At 38.9% G+C, this 21,264-nt stretch overlaps 1 protein-coding gene across 3 annotated transcripts in view; it reads right to left on the bottom strand.

Moving 5' to 3' along the window:
• Window positions 1-173: 173 nt before the first annotated feature.
• ZBTB37 (zinc finger and BTB domain containing 37) overlaps window positions 174-21,264 on the bottom strand; it is a 35,739-nt gene continuing 14,648 nt past the window's right edge. For all 3 annotated transcript variants that reach the window (XM_063627354.1, XM_063627355.1, XM_063627356.1), the window contains one exon: window positions 174-18,652. In XM_063627354.1, the coding sequence (XP_063483424.1) occupies window positions 18,164-18,652 (489 nt within the window). In that variant the 3' untranslated portion in view covers window positions 174-18,163. The remainder of the gene's footprint in view (window positions 18,653-21,264) is intronic.

Raw genomic sequence — 21,264 nt, 5'->3', positions numbered from 1 at the left:
GTTCTTTACCCAGTAACCACATATGGATCAAGAAAATGAGGGTGAGAGCGATAAAAGATGGTAGAGAGCCAGAAAGGGAAGGGAGAGTGAATTCTGAGTATTTCCATCACACTAAAACATATCAAAAATTTAAACAAATTAGTTTCTATATATAGAAAAGACAGATTCAAATCTGAGTATTAAACCATTTAATTCTCAAACCACTCACATGCATAATGTTCTTTTACACAGTGTTAAAATAAAGGGGAAAATGCATTTTTATACAAACAGAATTTCAAGTATACATTAATAGACTTCTCAGATTACTAACCAAGTTGCTAAGATTTCATTCACATTGTTCTTAAAGCTGTTCAACGAGAAAGCTTTTGCTAAACTGCTTTAAATATGTTTATATAAACCCATATTTTCACTCTTTCTTTGAATCTCCCTCCCCCAACCCGAGTCTCTGCCCACCCTCCTGCCCTCCCACCTTCCCCGACATGACAGGGGTCCTGGGGCTCTAGGAGACATGCAACCCCACCAAGAACTATTGGCTTGTCTTCAGGGGAAGGACAGAATCTTACAGGAGGAGAGACTGAGAACACCTGTCAAATGAAGGGAGAACAAATCTGATACTTAGAAATGACACAAATCAGGATCATATCTTAAAGTCTTTGTGTTTTCACTTGATTTTTAATTTAAAAAATCTCAGCCTCCCACAAAACACCACCAAAATTTCTGACAAATTGGTAGCTGTGAAAATAATCTTAGGTAGTTTTTCCCCAGTGAAACTTCCAAAATCAGGACAGGTATTTAGAACCCTTTTTCAATTTGGTGGTTCTTTTTCCCTTTGGCATGGAGTGGGGGCCACTTAAAAGTGGATGTTATTACTTGTGTGTTTACATTAAGAAATTTGGTTCATTTCACAGGGTCTGGTAAGAGTTCTCCCTCCTTAACTCTCCTCCTGAAGTAATCTGGTTTCAGGGCCAGGAACAGCCACTCTCCTTAGGAATTAAAGTGCATTTTTTTTCAGTAAAGGGAAAGAGGGGGAGGTGGTGGTTTACACTTAAGTGATAATGATTAAAGTAGGGTTGGGTGAGAGAAAATCCTACTCCTATATATAGGTATTTATAATTAAGGTCATAATAAAAACTGATATTCTTAGGAAATAAGATGCACAAAGCCAGTCTAGCACCCTCAGTGGTGCAAGAGCACTATTCTGGTTCACTGACTTTCCCGAGGCATCTTTACTATTAATGGAGTAACTGCTTCAGATAAAAAGACACAAATCTCAAACATTAGTTTTTTTCAAAGGGAAAAAACAGACTGGTAGGTTCTTACAGCTAAAAATACTCTATTCCATTCCCTTTCAGGGATAACATTTTAGAAACTGATTGTCTGTTTTAATACGAATCCTCCTTGATTAGCAAGTTGTAAAAAATATTAGATAAATTTGTTGTTTACAAATATTATGGTAGCCTTTAGAAACTTAGGAAGAGGTGGGCGTAGTTGATCCTTGCTATTAATCAATATCAACTGAGAGGAAGTGAAATTTTCCTATGATCTCTTTATTTGATCGCTACCATCAGAATCTTATTTTCTGACTAGTTTAAACGCTTTACAATTTCTTCTTGGGTTAAAAACCCAAGAGTTTCCCATAGAGAAGTAAATGCTACATTAACAGCTATACAAAGATGTGATGGGCTCAAGATGAGAAGGGGGATCTTGTCCTGGATTCTGGCCTCTGAGTCCAGTGTGATCTGCTTTTCACAGTGACCAGTGTGAAGGCACAGTGCCAGGGACAGGTAGATGGGGACAGCTGTCACCCATCATATAAGCACCATAGAGAACAGCTGGATAGATTTCTTTCAGACTATGTCCATCTGAAGGAAATCAAATTTCTGCTACATTGACTTTTCTGTCTTTGAGCCCTCAGCCTTTCTTCTCCTTTCAGAGGCAGAGCAGAGCGGGTCCCATTCAGAAATTATGAGGAGCCTAGAAACCTAAATGTTCTTTCAATGTACTCATTTAGAAAGAAATGCCAAAAACAGAGTTCTAGGCCAAGCACAGTGGCTCATGCCTGTAACTTTGGGAGTCCTAGGTGGGAGGATCGCTTGAGCCCAGGAGTTTGAGACCAGCCTGGGCAACATAGTGAGACTCTGTCTCTAAAAGAAAATAGAAAATTTAGCTGGGTGTGGTGGCACATGCCTGTAGTTCCAGCTACTTGGGAGGCTGAGGCAGGAGGATAGAGTCCAGGAGGTGGAGGCTGCAGTGAGCTATAATTGCACCACTGCACTCCAGCCTGAGTGACAGATCAAGATCCTGTCTCAAAAAAAAAAAAAAAAAAAAAAAAACCAAAACAGTTCTAACTTTAAGGTTTCTTAAAGGGAAGGAAGCCATTAGTTCCTGATATTCTGCTATCAGATCACAAAATAATGCAATGTGCTAAAACTGTGAGCTGAGATCATAGCAGATGAAAAATTAATGGACTGAGAACCTATTTCTTTTGCCTATAGTTTGGGAATGCTTTTCTTTTGTTGAGAGTAGGGGGATGGAGCAGGGTGGTGAAACAGTACTCAAACTAACATTTGTTTTGCTGTTTTAGAAAGGATTTCCTAGAGGTTTAAGAGGAATCAGCAAGCCAACCCATTAGGCAGAACTTGACCAAACTTCACAGTGCTGACAGAGAATTCCTGTTAGAGAATTTGTTTCATTCCTTGCTTAAAATATAGTACAAGTTTACGTATTTATCTTTTATCATTACTTCCCCACTCTGCTCTACTCTCCCCCCATAAAATCTTAAAATCCAGTGCAGTATAGTTTGCATAAAGTTCAACAATGTTTCACAGTACTCCACAAGGTTCTTCAGTATGAAAACCCTAAGGGGGCTACTCTCTTTGGAGTCTCAAAGGCTATTGCTTTTCTAGTCCACCAGTAACAGGAAGCCTTCAGCAAATTTTCTAAGGCATAGGAGGCATTTTCTCAGACACTGCAGCATTTACATGCTAAGCAAACAGCCAGGCCTTAGTGCTACTTTAATGAAATTTCACAGACTGATGCTAATTCAGTCCTCTGCACTAACCAACTTTCTCCTTGACCTACTTTTTCTCCTTGCACACATCACCTACTGAAGTTCAAATTACCAATTACTTGTACGCAATATATAAATGAAACTTTCCGTGGCATCCAGAATACTCTCAGAAGAGAGACTGCTACATTTGAACTTGCTCTTAAATACAAATTTTCTTCATGAGTTAGAAGTCACTTGGTAGCTAGTTAGTTTGAACAGTGGTTCTCACTATTTTAGGGTAATAAAACAGTTCTCCCCTCTGTGTGAGGTTGCCACGGGCAAGTAACAAACCCATTAAAACACCTTTACTACCTGGGATGAGAAAAATGAATCTGGAACCTCATTTGGCAGTTACTTGATTAGGTCTTTGACATCCCAGAAGAAAGATCCTAAAATGACTCATTTCACATTTCATATATTATTCAGAAATACTTAAGCCTCAGCTAGTTCATTTCATTCACAAAAAAACAATCCAAGAAAAGTGAAAGTTAACTGACACTGAAATCCCACTTAGAAGACAGGCTAAGAGACAAATAAACATATTGCCATCACCACAGGCAGGATCCTTCCTTTTCTCCATTAACAATACCACCTGTTTATTTTACAAATAGAAATTGCTGTAAGCAGTTTGGGCTCTTTTAATGTATTCAAGTGCTCCATTTCAGCTAGTTGAGAAATCTCCACTGAAATTACATATGCAAAGGAAAGAGGATTCTAGAGAAGGAACTTCGAAAATTTTTTTGCTTATTTATGTGTACTTTGTATTTGGTATAGAGAGGAAACTGGATGGATGACAGTATCTCCCTCCAGAATTATTCTGAGGACCAATGGATGATCCATTTTACTACCTAAGCCTTGATCCACTGTACACTTTGAATTGAGAGCCATGCATGGAATATCAATAAAGATATTTTCAGGTCAAAGAGAACTGGATTGAGGTTATCCTGCCAATGACCACTAGGGATTACATAGGGAGTGATTCTCAACCTTGGCTGCACATTAGAATCACCTAAAGCCCAGGTTGCACAACAGACCAACAAAATGTAAATGTCTAGAGGGGGGTCCTATGCAATTCTAATGTGCAACCAATATGAAGAACTGGGTCAACTAGTCCTGTAATAGAAAGCATAAGGCCGGTGTTCATCCAAGCTAGAGAGAGAAAAGGTAAGACTCCATGGCTTCTGTCCAGATTTATGGATTTAGCATGCTGCAATCAAACCACCTAGGCATTTTTTCACTTTCTTTTTAAATAAATAACTGGCTGTAATAGGCAGCAACACCAATAGTAAAGTACTGATTTAGGTAAGAAGGCTGCACCTTAAGTATGTGTTACAGCAAAAGATCAGGGGACAGGCCTAGGACAAAACTCTGGGCACAAACAAAAGATAAGCCAGAAGGAAAAATTTTCCTAAGCAAGAATTAATTCCTGGGTCTAGGATATTAGCATGGTTTATAGGCAGAGAACTATGCTACAGGTAGGAAAAAAAATAAATAGTAGTGGTAAAAAGATTCATATAATTTAATTTTACCACTTCATCTCCCTACAAGATTTTTACTGCATTTGGACAGAAATTACTATATCAGTTGTCATTTGTGAGTAATGCTTGTCTTATTATTTGGAATTTCACATTCTCTATATCTCCACTTGCCGTATCCAAAGTCACCAGGAAACTAAATACTTATCAGCTAGTACCTAAAATACGGGAGCCAATCTCTAAAAATCTGAAAATGGATCACTCTCTCATTTCACTTGTAAACAGAGAATCCCTGTTTAGACATTTAGACAATATAATCAGTGTATTAGGGTGAAAAGCATTTCCACAAGGTAGAAAGCATTCTGGGATATCAAAGGACCAACAGTTCCTCCTTAGCTGTAAGAAATATTAGAAAAGTGGGCAAGTTGACTTGGCTCAGTGCACTAGTGCCCCAAACAGAAAATAAATTGAGTGCTACAACTGGATTTAAAGATTAGGTGGTCTGCCCAGTGGCATATTACTATTGAAACAACTTTCTGACACCTACAACATTCAGGTGAGGACATCATGACTATTATAACAATACTGACATTAAAAACAAGAATATCTCTTTGGAGAGATTAAAAGTAAAAGAGGTCATCTGAAAATCCATCACGGGCCAGGTGTGGTGACTGGCGCCTGTAATCCCATCACTTTGGGGAGGCTGAGGTGGTAGGATCGCTTGAGCCCAGAATTTTTTTTTTTTTTTTTTGAGACGGAGTCTCGCTCTTGTTGCTCAGGCTGGAGTGCAATGGTGCGATCTCGGCTCACTGCAACCCCCACCTCCCAAGTTCAAGCGATTCTCCTGCCTCAGCCTCCCGAGTAGCTGGGATTACAGATGCCACCACCACACCCAGCTAATTTTTTGTATTTTTAGTAGAGACAGGGTTTCACAATGTTGGCCAGGCTGGTCTCGAACTCCTGACATCAGGTGATCCGCCTGCCTCGGCTTCCCAAAGTGCTGGGATTACAGGTGCGAGCCACCGCATCCAGCCAAACCTAGACGTTTAAGAGGAGACTGGGCAACATAGGGAGACTCCATCTTTACCCAAAAAAAAAAAAAGAAGTTGAGGATTCAAACAAATGTTACACATCATTAAAAGGAATTAGGTGTTTTAGTCTTTAAAAACAGACTTGACCTCCACTGGCTACTCATGCCAAACAGAAGCCAGTGGATAAAAGCAGTAAACTGGGAGAAGTTTGTGGAAGAGAGAGAAAAAAAAAAGCACTAAACTCAAGTGTTCTGACATTGTTTGATTTGGGCAACAAAATCAAATATTAATATCTGAACATGGTAAGAATTTCAGATACTGCAGCCTCTGTATTTCGGGTCTGGCTTTCCTTTGCTTGCTACAGAAAGCTATACTCTTTTTCAGCCAAGTGCTCAGAGGTAGAGAAGCTGAAGTGAGTATAGAGAAGAATGGGGTAGACAGTGGCTGAGGAATCCAGCTTCCTGCCCAAGGGACTACAGAGCAATCTTGAATATGCTCAGTCTCTAATGGGAGGTAGGATATTCTACACTGACTTTTATGCCTTCATGAAATACCTTTTTCTCACATACACACATAAACTTACACACACATAGCTGGCAACTCACAGCAATATTGCAATTCACAGCAACAGTATACCTATCCCAACAGCTACTTTCAACATAAGTTTTATATTAATCTCCAACCCTACTCAGGTAGACGGCAAGCCAAATTTATTTTTTTGAGGTCCCTCCTTTTGCCAGGTTTTAAAACATACATTTCACTTTTACACCTACATCTTTTTTCTCTAAAGAAAAGCTGCATTAAGTGGGTGCATTGTGTTATAACATCTTTATAAATAGAAAGTGCAAGAAATAATTTTCTTAGCCAAAATACAAAGTAACAAAAAGCTCTTAGCCTACTATGCCAAGAATTTGATTTTTAGAATTAATGATACAGCTAACAAAATGCTTCTGTGCTACCAAGGTCACAGTAGATGACTAAATATATTTATAAACATACATTTATGAAAAAATAGCCAAACTTCCCATAAGTTATTTGCATGAACTATCTTTAGTATACCCACTCTGGGTTCAATGCACATGCATATACAATGGAATTATATTAGTGTTATTTTTATTGTGTCAGTTTTCCAAAAAGAAAACAGACTTTTTAAAAAAAATTCAAGTTACATGATTTAAATTTTTGTAAAAATATCAGAAATGCCATATACATTCTAAATATTTCTGCTATCTAACTGATAGCTATTCTAGAGATGGACTTCAGTCACACTTTTAGTGACCCCTTTTTTAGCATCTTGGCTTCCAGAGGAAACACATTTTAAGCTTTGTTCCCTGCACTGCAATTCTGTTTTTTCAGTGGTTCTTAAAGAACCACTATAGTTAGGATTCTACTACTTTATAGGAAACTCAGTGGATCATCCTCAAATACGTCATAAACATCTGCTTCAAGATGCGACTAAAAGCAGAAATCTAAACCTTAAGGAATTTCTACTCACTCAGGTTGTTGTATTAGCTTGAAATGGTTTAGATTTGTGATGCTGAAAATAAAGAATAAATATTTGGTCAATCTACAAGGTTCCCTTTTTTCTGGCTTTGTTCTCTCTTGCAATTTAAGACCACATTTAAGAATTACTTAAATGAATAGTAAGAATTATTTTTCATGCAAACACCAAATGATTTCAAACTTAGATTCACAGAGAATCTATAGGAGGGCCCAAAGGGCTATAATAGAGAATGAGAGACATTTCCATAGATCATCATAAGATTTTTCACTCCCTGGGACAATATTTTCAAAGGCTTTCTCTGTCATAAAGGGCAGACTACACCAGAGTGGATTATACCAGAGTGGAAACGTGAATCCAAAAGAAAGTTTTAGGGCCTTTAAATTTTTATTCATTAAAATTTGCCCCTTAACATGTTAAGAATGAACCGGAAAAAAATAAAATAATTTGCCCTAATCTTCATATGATAAAATCTAATTAACCTTTATGCCTGGCCGGGCGCGGTGGCTCACGCTTGTAATCCCAGCACTTTGGGAGGCCGAGGCGGGCGGATCACGAGGTCAGGAGATCGAGACCACGGTGAAACCCCGTCTCTACTAAAAAATACAAAAAAAATTAGCCGAGCGTGGTGGCGGGCGCCTGTAGTCCTAACTACTCGGAGAGGCTGAGGCAGGAGAATGGCGTGAACCCGGGAGGCGAAGCTTGCAGTGAGCTGAGATTGCGCCACTGCACTCCAGCCTGGGTGACAGAGCGAGACTCCGTCTCAAAAAAAAAAAAAAAAAAAAATCTTTATGCCTAAAAGCCTCAAACATTCCATCTCTGGTTATTCAACTACAAATGCCAAGGTCTTCTTTTTCCCTTCCCAGGATTTTGTAGGTACCCTAAATTAAGTCTTCAGCATTGAGTACCCCTTTATTTCCTGTATTTGTAATTGCTGAGGCCTGACCTAGAACAGAGATCTCTTTACTCTGATAACTGCAGATGATCAGTAGGAAGCCCACACAGCTAATGCTCCAAGAATTCATTGCACACGGACTGGATAATCTCAAACCTTTCTTAAGAAGTGTATTGATTTGGGGTTCATCAATATGGACAGTGAAATTCATCCTCTGTCCATATTTCTTCTCAGAGCAGGAACAGTCTAGTAAGACAGCACAAGTTTAAATAAGGCATCCTGAATCTGACACATCTAACCAAAAATCAAAAAACTTCAATGATCTGTTATTTTAAATGAGAGAGGCTGGTAACAACTGCTAATTTTAAAATATTAACAACATATACAATTGGGTGATGAATTTTCCTGTATGAAAAGTAACAAGAATGAAAAGAACTGATTCATCATCTAGCACAAAATCATGCTGGAGGAGGTGTAGAGGTAGAGATGGGATTAAGATAATTAGGTAAAACTTTTCACTATCTCAAGAATATGATCCATGTAGCCACCCAATAGAAACTCCTGTTGAAAGAGATTCAGTAGCCATGCAATGTTTCCATACCACAAGAGTATTCACCTACTTGTAAACTTAAAATACAACTGATATCTCTAATAAATCAAATTATTTAATAGTAGGCTTTTGGGGCCTGGCACATTGGCTCATGCCTGTAATCCCAGCACTTCAGGAGGCCGAGGAAGGTGGATCTCTTGAGTCCAGGAGTTCAAGACCAGCTCAGGCAACACGGTGAGATCCTGTCTCTAAAAATACACAAAAATTAGCCAGGTGTAGTGGCACACGTCTGGAGTCCCAGCTACTTGGGAGGATGAGATGGGAGGATTGCTTGAGTCCAGGAGGTTGAGGCTGCAGTGAGCTGTGATTGCACTACTGCACTCCAGCCTGGGTGACAGAGTGAAACTCTGTCCTAAAAAAAAAAAAAAAAAAAAAGTAAGCTTTTTACTCCCTCTAGAGTATTTCCAGCTCCGCATGTAGTTACTGTGGCTTCAGAGCAAAAACAGGCAAATGTTCACAACTTGGAACACAGTACAAAATGAAAATTTTGCTATAATATAAATGAAACTTGGAGGGAGAGGGCAAAAAATGAAGTATGCTCCAGATATTTGTCTCATTCTCCTTCTAGCTCCTTTAGTGACCCATGGTAGACATAATAAATGGTTTCTACAGCACAAACAACTGACGAATAAACATCAAAGAGTCAAGACAAAAAACAAAACAAAAAAACATTAACACATTAAAAATAGCCCCAAGTCCTGGACATGCCTTCCATAAAGTGGTAGGGTATTTCCTCTCTCCTTAAATTTGGGCTGACCATTGAGTTCTTTTTTCCCCCTCATTCTTGCTGTCATCTTACCATTACGTTCTTTGACCAAGATTACAGTGGCGGCTATATAATAGTTCTAGGCCTGGCCTTTAAGTTGACTAGATTCTTCTGCCCAGCCTTTCAGAGGCCTTAGCTGTCCTTGTAGTAAGTCTGACTACCTTGATGAAGAGAACATATGAAGAGTCCTTAGACTTCATGGAGAGAAAGAGGAGCCCTGCTGAACCCATCCTTCCAGTCTCCCCACCAAAGTGTCAGGTATGTAAGTAAGATCATCTTGGACACTCCTTCCAGACTTGTCTAACCACCTGCTGAATACCACCAGGTGACCTAATTCATTGTCACAGGGAGCAGAATTGCCCAGACAAGCCCTTCCTGGATTTTCTGATTCACAAAATCATGATATAGGAAATGGCTGATTTTAAGTAATTAAAATTACTTAATTTTAATTAAGTTTGTTACACAGCAATAGGTAACTGGAACTCTATCTTTCAATTTCTGCGTTGATAGTACCTCACTCACTATTAGACCTAACCACACGGGTGACTCCTTTGAATCAGTGGGCAATATCCACCAAAAATATTCACTATTCAACTCTGCTTAGAGATCAACTGCATCAGCTTTTGAAGAATCTTCTAATCACTCACTCTTGAATTACACATTCACAAAAAGCAGTACTGTTGCTGGCTACTATATATTCCAGTCAACTTCAACTCTTGATAAGTAAATGGAGTCAATATGACATCATGCAGATAGTCTGGGCTTTGGAATCAGATTGGTAAATACTGGCTCTGTAATTTACCAGTTATGTAACCTTGGGTTCATCAGTTTCCTCATCTATAAAATGTGATATAATTACACCTACTAGAGGCAACTCTAGTGTTAGCCTGAGTCAGCTGTGTCTATTTCTTCCCATCTAAAATGAGGATGTTATCTACCCTCATGGGATTGTCATAAGGATTAGATGAGTTAATCAGTGTGAAGCACATAGAACTGTGCCTGGCACATAGTAAGCATTCAAAAAAAGTTAGTTATTTTTAACATTACTGTTATTACCTCATAGTATTATTGTATTAACCACAGTTATGATGATAAAGCACTTAATAAAGCTAATTCTGTCCCCTTTTTGATCTTTTATCTCTACAGTAAAAAGTGCAGGCTTTTCAAAAGCAATACATCCCAGACGACCAACCAAGTGGGCTTAGGACTCTCAAGTATAGGAAGACACATCATGTCTAAACTATGTCTAAAACCAGTTTTATTATACAAATCCCGAGCACGTTGTCTGGTATCAAAAAGTACTTAATATTTACTTAATGAAACAGATTCTCTTATATATTACCTATCACTGCAGACAGGTGATTTCATAGAAGAGGAAATATGTTCCCATGAAATACCTTAACTCCTGGCATTACGGATTAACTGAAATCTTAAGATTCACAGTATATTAAATCATGGTGTAGGCCATATGAGATGCTGAATATAAAACTATCTTAACTGGGGCTGGGTGCAGTGGTTCATGCCTCTAAGTCCAGCACTTTGGGAGGCCGAGGCGGGAGGATCAATCGAGGCCAGGAGTTCAAGACCAACCTGGCCAACATGGTGAAACCCCATCTCTACTAAAAATACAAAAATTAGCTGGGCATGGTGGCACACGCCTGTAATCTCAGCTATTCGGGAGGCTGAGGCACGAGAATTGCTTGAACCAAGGAGGTGGAGATTGCAGTGAGCCAAGATTGAGCCATTGCACTCCAGCCTGGACGACAGACCAAGACTCTGTCTTAAAGAAAACAAAACAATCCCTTTCTTAACTGGATGGTGTATTCTAGCCTCCTCAACAGGACCTATTGAGTAGACATGAAAGACGCAGGCAATAGACAAGTTTTTTTCATTAACTGCTTTGCTTTTGTAATTTACTTTCTTGTTTGAAGCTTCCAGTATTTGAGCTAATGGGCTTCTTCTATGTTAAGATGCGAGCTACTGATATATTGATAATGGCAAAAATGTCAGGTAAGAAATTTATTTATATACGTACCCTTTATAAAGATAATGGGGGTTTCAAGTAATATTTGCCTTCTCAAGTCACTGCTGTGTGTCACAGTTGAGGAGAAACATAGTCTGCCTACACAGCAAAACTGAATAATCTGCACCAATATCTTTCAGGTTTTGATATTACTATCAATAATTTTATTTATTTATTTTTTTGAGACGGAGTCTCGCTCTGTCGCCCAGGCTGGAGTGCAGTGGCGCAATCTCGGCTCACTACAAGCTCCGCCTCCCGGGTTCACGCCATTCTCCTGCCTCAGCCTCCAGAGTAGCTGGGACTACAGGCGCCCGCCACTGCGCCCAGCTAATTTTTTGTATTTTTAGTAGAGACGGGGTTTCACTATGGTCTCGATCTCCTGACCTCGTGATCCGCCCGCCTCGGCCTCCCAAAGTGCTGGGATTACAGGCGTGAGCCACCGCGCCCAGCCTACTATCAATAATTACATACTTTGGAATGTAACATATTCAGATGTTTCAAAGTATTCATAATATCTAACTCTGGCTTATCCTGAACAAAAAAGCCTGCTTGCTTAGAAAGTAAAAAGACTGGCCCTGGAAAAAGCACCATTTAAGAGGAAGAAGACTAAAGAAAGGGAAAGAGACTAGAAAATAAGAAAAAAGATAAGACTGAAAATTATCAAGGAAGTCATAATGCTTGGAAAACTCCATTGCTTTCAATAGATGCATATTTAAATTGACATCTATTACCAAGACCTCAAATAGAGCAGATGATTCACTGGGCTAACAAAATCCAATTTCTTTCACAAGTCCCACATTCCAGGTTAATCAGAATCCTAGGTTAATCAGAAAAGTAATACTCCAAAATCTCAAAAACCTACTGTTACTATAGGTATAACTGCTCTAAGCCAGGGGAGATCTAACCTAGGCAAATATTCTGGAACTTTATAGATGAGGATTATCTATTAACTCAGAGGGTATATCATGTAAAACTTCCTAATAACCAATTAGAAAGCAGCAACTTTAAAACACCTAGTGAAGAGTCCCTATTATAGAAAGCTACTTACTCACCTGAACTTTGTCTATGTTGACAGAGCTCACAACAGAATCAAACTCCCTATACTGTATCAGCATGGCCTAGAAAACTTTGTCAAGATAGATCTAATTCGAAAGTCCCTCTATCATTTCCAAATGGGAAGCAATTATTCTCCTCTATTGCAAGGATTTTTTTTTTTGTTTTAGAGATAAGGTCAATGTTGCCCAGGCTGGTCCTTAAATTCCTGGCCTCAAGTGGGCCTCTCAACTCAGTCTCCCAAGTAGCTGGGATTATAGGTGTCTGCTGTCACACCCGGCTTCCTGCAAGGATTTCTGTTTATTAACCCCCTAACATTTCCCATTTTTCCCACATTGAGTATAAGTAGGCTATCTGAACACTAAGAATGAACATTCACAAAGCAAACATGTAATGGTCCAATATGTATTTAGAAGAATTATAGACAATAACAGAAATAGGAAGAGAGGACTAAAAAGAATTTGAAATCCTCAGATGTTTCATTATGTTTCAAAACATCCAGGAAAAAAGGAAGAAAAACTTGGCTTTTTACTGCTTTACATGGAACAGAGTAAGTTTAAAGAAGTTGAAATTAAGATACATTGTAAAGAGAAAAGGTAGGGGTTCTAATCTAGAAAAACAGTACTTTGGATATGAATCAAAATACTTCTTCATAATGAAATTAGTTTTTAATCCACTTGGGAAAGAATTCATTCTTGTCACCATTATGCAAACCAGTTCAAGTTAACTCAGAGGAATGGCAAAACTTACTTACAACTAAACTTTAAAATACCTGCACCATTAAGGCAAGGACAAACCATAGGCCAATTCTAAATGCTTTTAAAGCAATGGGAACCATGAAGGAGCACAAAAAGAGTTATGAGAAGAGGATCTAGAAAAAGTTGGCAAACTCTTTCAAGAAAACGTGTATATGAGACAACATGAATTTAAAACTTCAACCAAACTATTACAAAGGCAAAATGTCATGAGTAACAACTTTAGGAGGTAATTCTTTCTTGGAGTTGGCAAATTTTTTCTAACAAGTACCCCACAGTAAGTATTTTCAAGCTTTGCAGCCATGTGATCTTTGTCACAAGTACTCAACTTTGCCATTATAGTAGAAAGAAGGCATAAACAATACCTAAACAAGTGCGGCCCTATTCCATTATAATTTTCTTTACACAAGCAAGTAGCCTCAGCATTTGGCAAACTACTGTTTGCTGAACCCTGATCTAATTCCATAAGTCCTAGGGGTATATTTTGCTGAGGACATCTTCTCAAACCTAGGGATTTGCCTGACAATTGCTTGTTCCTTTTCTAGATCTGCTTAGCAACCAAAGTATTTCAATATTTTAAACTCTTTCACATATAACCTAAATAAAGAGCTCAATTTCCAAAGACTAAGTTCAATTAAGACTCAGTTGAACTAATAAGTACACAGATAAGGGGAAGAACATTTTAGGAAGAGAAAAAAATCATGCCTCTTGCACCTGTAAAAAAGAAAAACTTCCAGGATTCCAACTTCTTCCTGATTAAATGCCTTTCCACTATGATGAAGAAGACTTTTGTCTTTGTTCAATTTCCTTTCCATTATCCATTGCTTTAATTTAAGTTAGATAGTCTAGTCAAACAAAATAAACACAGTTTTCACCAGTTAAAAGAAACATAATTAATGTCAAGTAACAGCTAAAACTCTGGAAAAGTTACTTCTTGACCAAAGATTATTCAGCTATTAAGAATGACATTTACAGCCAGGTGTGGTCACATGCCTGCAGTCCCAGCTCCCCAGGAGGCTGAGGAAGGAGGACCACTAGAGCCCAGGAGTTTGAGACCAGCCTGGGCAACATAGTGAGATCCTGCCTTTAAGAAAAAAAAGAAAAAAATGAAGTTCCCTATTTCACTCTGCCACCAGACCAATTCCAACCAATGCCAGATGTCCGCTATGAAGCTGGGGGGAAAAAGTTTTTTCTATCTTCAAACCATCTTTGGAAAACCTTGTTTCACTGACGTAGAGGGAACAGGAAACATTTAAAAAATGACAAAAAATAAAATTTTCCTTAACTGCTCTCTTCATTCCCAAACTTTATCCTCTATGAATTTACCTTTATGTATTTGAGATTAGATTTAACCCTCTATTATAATAAAAATGGCATGGGGTAGTTTGCAACTTGGATAAAATAAAATTCAACTTGGTTCAGAGGTAAATATGGTTCTGAGTAAAGAGAGAACAAGTCATTAAAAGGAGCCTTTCTGCCTAAGTACAGCATTAACTGTTCATGCCAATGCTATATTTTATACTGGTATTAGAGTTCAGAGAGAATAAAGGAACATCTTAGAATGAAAATAGATTAATATACTTCTGTCTCTCTTCTTTGCTGAGACTACTGGATAGCTCCTTTTCTACTAAGTGTCACTCAATAAATGAAAACAGTCCCAGTGTTTGCAATTTCATGGCATTAAAGTACTTCATGATGATGTAGCTCTCATTGCTAATGCAGTTCCCTTCACAAGGTAACACTTGCAAGTTAGGATTTGGTAATTAATTTTCAACATCAACCAAAGTCCATTTAGTACATCCTTAAGAGGTGTCCTCTATGCACACACCAATAGGTGTGTAGATAGAACATCAGTAACTCCTATGACCAACGTGTTGTTAGCTAAGAACTAGGACAATGTCACAGTGTATGTGGGTAAGAATCTTGGACAGTTATTTAGAATAATGATATCTCTTCTAATGAAAAGGCTGAAATTGTTTTCAGAAGTTTTAATTTGTTTAAAAGCTAGTCTGCCTTAAATTTTCATGAATTTTGTGGCTCTGGCTAGGCCAATTGAGAGAACCAGCAAACATGATTGTGCTAAAGCGGTCCTAGATAACCAGGAAGCACCCTATTCACAGTATCAATATAGGAAAAAGCTATTTAAAGTGAATGAAAAGAAAAGGGAGGGGAAACCCACCAAACATTCATAGCATTTCCACATGAATGAGATAGTCCTTACCTCATTTGTTTGTTGCTAACCCTGGATGGAGAATTGACAAATGCTGCAAAGTTTCTCTTTACAGAAATTACTGCACTTCACCTTTAAAATTTGGTAATAGTTTAAAAAGCTCCATTTTCTCACATATAATCTAAGAAACTAACAAAGCAACAAAGAATTCTTTCTCCAGGCCAAGTTCACTGGCTCACGCCTGTGATCCTAGCACTTTGGGAGGTCAAGGTGGTAGGATTACTTGAGGCCAGGAGTTCAAGACCAACCTAGGCAAATTTTGTAGAGACACTGTCTCTACAAAAAAATTAAAAAATTAGCTAGACACGCTGGTGCATGCCTATAGTCCTAGCTACCTGGAGGCTGAGGCAGGTGAATCGTTTGAGCCTAGGAGTTCAAGATTACAGTGAGCTATGATTGCACCACTGCACTCTGGTTTGGGTGACAAGAGCAGGACACAGTCTCTAAAAAATACAACAAAGAAGAAAAAGAAAAAAAGAACTTTCTAGCATACTATTTCTCAAAAGTAGGATGGACTTAGAAGTTTTTTGGTAGGCTTAAAAGCTCCATCCAAAGCAGCATAATCTGTACTTCTCACCTCACTGCCTATTTAGTAATGACAAAATCTGTCCACTGAAAACCTTATTACCAGTTGTTTCCCTAAAGATTTTGTCTAATTCAACTTTACCTTTTCTATGCCACAGAGCATAGCCAGTCCCTAAAGACGGCTTTAGAAGACAGTTTTTTCCCTATCATGCTGTTGCCTAACTAAAGCGGAGGATGCACCAGTCTATGTCTTCTAAAGACAAAATACAGTTTCAATGCTGCCTTTAAGGGTAGGCTCTTATTAAATGGTAGCATCATTATCTTCCCATAAAAGATGCATTTCTATGCTTTTTCAGAAGATAAAATAATCTTTCTCTTGTGAGAGGGTGCAGCTTTATGTACATGTACAATTCTCAGATTGCTTAAGATCTACCCTTTGCATTCTAATTTCTTATCTCAGAGAAATTTCTTTCTTTTCTACCCACCTTTTCACAAACCACAAAGCAATCTCAGGAAAGGAGCACATGACTAACATTCTCACAAATGGTTCACCAGTGCAGGTATGACCTGCCCCTCTGCCAAATCTCTTTTACAATCATCTATGCCTCTGCACTGAAACAATTTCTTAAACCATTACATACTTAAATACTTAAAAGAACCCCAACAACTAGTGCTCCGTCAAGAGAAGCTAGAGATTTTTCAACTTGCACTGTAAGTTATAAGCATCTATTTGCCCGCATCCCTTAATATTCCTCCTTCTCTCACCGCATGAAAGACAGGGTATCTAAAGCTCTACATGTTTGGTAAGTTCTTTCTCTCAGTGCTGGATTAAGAATCTTAGAAATACCCAGAATTACTAAAAGGGTCCCTTGAAGTTTTAAAAATCTTAGGAATGACTAAGTAACCAAACCTGATCAAAATTGATCCTTTGATCATTTATTGCAACATGATTCTGCATGATGTTTTCTGATAAGTGCCCTGTAGTATATTATTAAAAAGCAAAGCTCTTGGAGTCACCAGCTATTTGCTGATGGTTGGTTTATGAATTACTAGGTTTGCAGACCCGAGACATAGTTATGTTTAAGTGAGGTTCTTCTATACGCCTGAAAATATAAACTATTACATATTTATAAGGAAATGAAATTGTGGTTGCAGTAAGAACCATAGAGTTGAATTTCTTCAACCACAATACTGCAGAAAAAACATGTTTAAAACTTCATATAAAAGTTATCAAATATGGAGACCAGTGGATTTAAAAATACAATCCAGGCTCATTTCACTGGAAAGTGACATTTTTGATGTACAATATTGCTGAATGTGAAAATAGGAGCCAAAGAGACTGGATGAAACTTTGGTAGTCAGCCTAACACATTAATTCACCTGAACTAGAGCCATTACCCAAGGATGTGTAGCACTATGGTTTACAAATACCAGTCAGGAAGTTGCAGAACGGCTCTGTGCTGTTTGATATTTGCAAAACATATAAACACTTCCCTCCCTGCTCTCCTCTTCCTCAACACAACACTCAAGCCCCCAAATGTAGCAGTACCTATTGCATACACTTTGCTGCTCATTTCACTCCCAGTTGCCAAGTGCTTCAGGTGATGCTGTCCACTAGAATACTGCTTCAAGATGGCTGATTATATGAAATAACCAGGCAAAGTATTAGATGCCTAGTCAGGGGAAAGATAAAGTCTAACCTTTCAAAATAAGAACCACCGGTATTCATTTGTTTTTTCTTGAAACACAAAAATGCATGTTATGGCAGGGAAGGAAGAGGAGAAATTTCTCCTCCTCATCACCATCATGACTACCTCCTCTCTTGTGGTTGGCTGCTTCAGATGGTTGAGGCTCCTGCTGCATTTTTTAGATCTGGGCAATTATAGCCACCAAGATGATATGGACCAAAGTACAGTGTTCAAACACGACTGATAGATAAATGACCATTTATCACCATCGTTTTGTTAAAAAACCTTTTTTCTTATAAAGTTAACAAACCAAGGCTGTTGATCCCTGAATTAGAAAGTTGATTTGCTTGATTATTTTCCAAAGTGTGAGGCGGGCAATAAGAAGGGAGGAGCCTTTAGTGCTTTTGTATATGTTGCTGATCCTCCAGTTTGGCAACATCTTGGGAGCATCTTCTGGCCTAGTGATGTGGCATTTTGTGAATCTAAGTATCAGCCCATGGCTCTGATGCTGGCTGCTTATGGCTCAAAGGGGAAGAGGGTCAGCCCCCTCCCGCTGGATGTTTCAATCTGGCCCAGTGGTGGACACAGAGCCCTGGGCAGCTTCCCCAGGAGCAACTGTCTCTTCCTGTGAAGGTGACTCTTCCTCAGCTTGTCCTCGAGATGTGACAGTTGTTTCAGGGGAGATGCTGTGAGGCCCCTCCAGGGGTATACAGCCAGGGTGGTTTTTGCGAAAGTGCTGATTCAAGATGGCCTGGAAGGGGAAACTTTTGCCACAGACATGACAGTGAAAGGGCTTGTTGCCTGTGTGCTTGCGGATATGATACTCCAGCTGATCTTTCCGGGTATACTTCTTGCCACACATGCGGCAGACGAATGGTGTGATCCCCATGTGTAGGCGCATGTGGCGGTCCAGGCTTCCCTTCTGGTTGAATGATTTGGCGCAATAGATGCAGGTGAGACGAGGGTTGTACCGGAACCACCGCTCAGATACTTCCTGCTCTCGGAGGTACTCCACATAGCCACTTACTCCCATCATTGCTGACTCTTCTACCTGTACCAGGTAAGGAAAATAACCAAGAAAGAACAAATATTATTAAGCGTACACATTAAAAGCAATCAAATCTATTTTTACTTGTTACTAAGACATATGTACCTTTTTAGTGGCGAATCAAACAGAAAATTATTACCAAAAAGTAATGATATTACCATAATAATTTTTAAAAAATTGAGACTACTCTATTCCATTACTATAAAAGAACAACACAGTAAAGTTACTTTCTGGCTGACAAACTGGATGCTTATTAAACCCCTGCTGAATGTACTATTTTATAGTAATCTGAGGAGAAACTGAGCCCACTTACACTACACCCTGGATCCTAATCTTACAATTATATTCTAGACAATCAAATACTTAGGCAGTGCTGGTCTAACAGAACTATCTGTTTTTGTTTTTGTTTTGAGACAGGGACTCTCACTCAGGCTGGAGTGCAGTGGTGTGATCACGGCTCACTACAGCCTAGACCTCCTCAGGATCAGATGATCCTCCCATCTCAGCCTCCTGAGTAGCTGGGACCACCGGCACGCACCACCACTCCCAGATAATTTTTGTACTTTTTGCAGAGATGGGGCTTTGCCATGTTGCCCAGGCTGGTTCTGAATTCCTGGACTCAAGCAATCTACCCACCTCGGTCTCCCAAAGTGCCAGGATTACAGGTGTAAGCCACGACACTCAGCCAGAACTATCAGTGATGATGAAAATGCTCTACCCCACTCACTACAGTAGCCACCAGCCACCTGTTGCTATTGAGTTGCTATGGCTAATACAACTGAGTAATTTTTACAATTGTAAGTGCTTTCAATTAATTACAATTTAAATTTAAATAGCCACATGTGACAAGTGGCTAATGGCTACCATTTATTATATCAGATAGTATAGAATATATAATGGCAACATATTATAAATTGTGACATTATCATTAATACCAGATTTTAATCTAGCAGTAGCTAGCTTTATAAAAATGTATACAATTTGTAGGTGACAGTATTCCTTTTTATGTAAAATATTCAGTATCATATGAACATATTATTTGCACTCTAAAGACTATTAAAGTTTAATTGACTTCAGAGTAAACTGTCTGAGGGTATGGGTTTCTTTTATCTGAAAACTGGGAGGCAGTATGAACATATTCCTTCCAATAATTACTTAAAAATCTTGGATTTAAGGCCAGATGTGGTGGCTCATGCCTATAATCCCAGCACTTTGGGAGGCTGAGGTGGGAGAATAACTTGAGCCTAGGAGTTTGAGACCAGCCTGGGCAATACAGCAAGACCCCACCTGTACAAAAAATAACAATAAAAAATTAGCTGGGTGTGGTGGTGCACACATGTAGTCTCAGCTCCTTGGGAAGGCTGAGGTGTGAGGATCGCTTGAGCCTGGGAAGCCAAGGCTGCAGTGAGCTGTAATCAGGCCACTGCACTCCAGGCTGGGTGATAAAGCAAGACCCCACCTCAAAAAAAAAAAAAAACAAAAAACTTTGGATTTAGAAATGCTTCTTGTTCAAAATTCTATATTTAAAAAATCAATCAGAAATTATTTTTTTACCCTGAGTTAATAATGACTGACTTCTGAAGTCATATTAGGGGAATAAAAACCTTTTTAAATATCTAGGAGGGAATTATACGTTTAACAAAGGATAAAGTACCAATGCAAAGAGAAGAAAATGTCAAAGTTGACTCCGGAGTAACTGAAGCAAGATTCATCTAGTTAGCAATTAATCTTGTGCCCGTACTTTTCCCCCTAAGATATAGAAGATCTTGTGCCCTTTTAATTTCTAAATGTGTTTTGTCCCTTCCTATGCTGACGGTGCTATTCAGCCTTTCCAATAAAGGCAGTTCTCAACAGGTTTGGGAAGCAGCATGTAAAGTCAAGGGTTGAATACTAAGACTGAGGTTTTAAGATTATTTTATTTGTTTTATATTAATATTTCTTTCTGCTTCATTTCCCTGGATAATAAAAACTGAGTTCACATAAAGAATGAGGAATCATCCCACTAAAGGTCTTGGGTGACCAAGGACAAAACAGAATAACTTCTCTAAGGCTGTCTTCTCATCCATAAGGTACAAAGGTTATCATATGATTTGCCAGCTTTAGAGGAGTCTCATGAGAACTGAACACAGTAACAGTACTCTTTTTTCTTTTATTGAGACGGAGTTTCGCTCTTGTTGCCCAGGCTGGAGTGCAACGGTGCGATCTCGGCTCACCGCAACCTCCGCCTCCCGGGTTCAAGCAATTCTCCTGCCTCAGCCTCCCGAGTAGCTGGAATTACAGAACGCACCACCGTGCCCGGCTAATTTTTTGTATTTTTAGTAGAGACGGCATTTCTCTATGTCAGTCAGGCTGATCTCGAACTCCCGACCTCAGGTGATCTGCCCGCCTTGGCCTCCCAAAGTGCGGGGATTACAGGCTTGAGCCACCGTGCCCGGCCAACAGTACTCTTTTTTCTAAATACAATGGTAACTTTTAGGACCTTCAATGGTCCTAAAATATTACGCAATGAATGCATAATATTACATAGCAATTAAAGATGCTGGAACCTGTGTTCAAATCTGAGTTCTATTTATTGTGTGACTTGCAGCAAGTTAGTTAACACTTCTATTCCTCAG

Source organism: Symphalangus syndactylus, chromosome 12 (assembly GCF_028878055.3).
Source record: "Symphalangus syndactylus isolate Jambi chromosome 12, NHGRI_mSymSyn1-v2.1_pri, whole genome shotgun sequence".
Classification (NCBI taxonomy): Eukaryota; Metazoa; Chordata; class Mammalia; order Primates; family Hylobatidae; genus Symphalangus; species Symphalangus syndactylus.
Note: the sequence above shows the minus strand (reverse complement) of the source record. Positions and strands in the feature narration are given on the sequence as shown.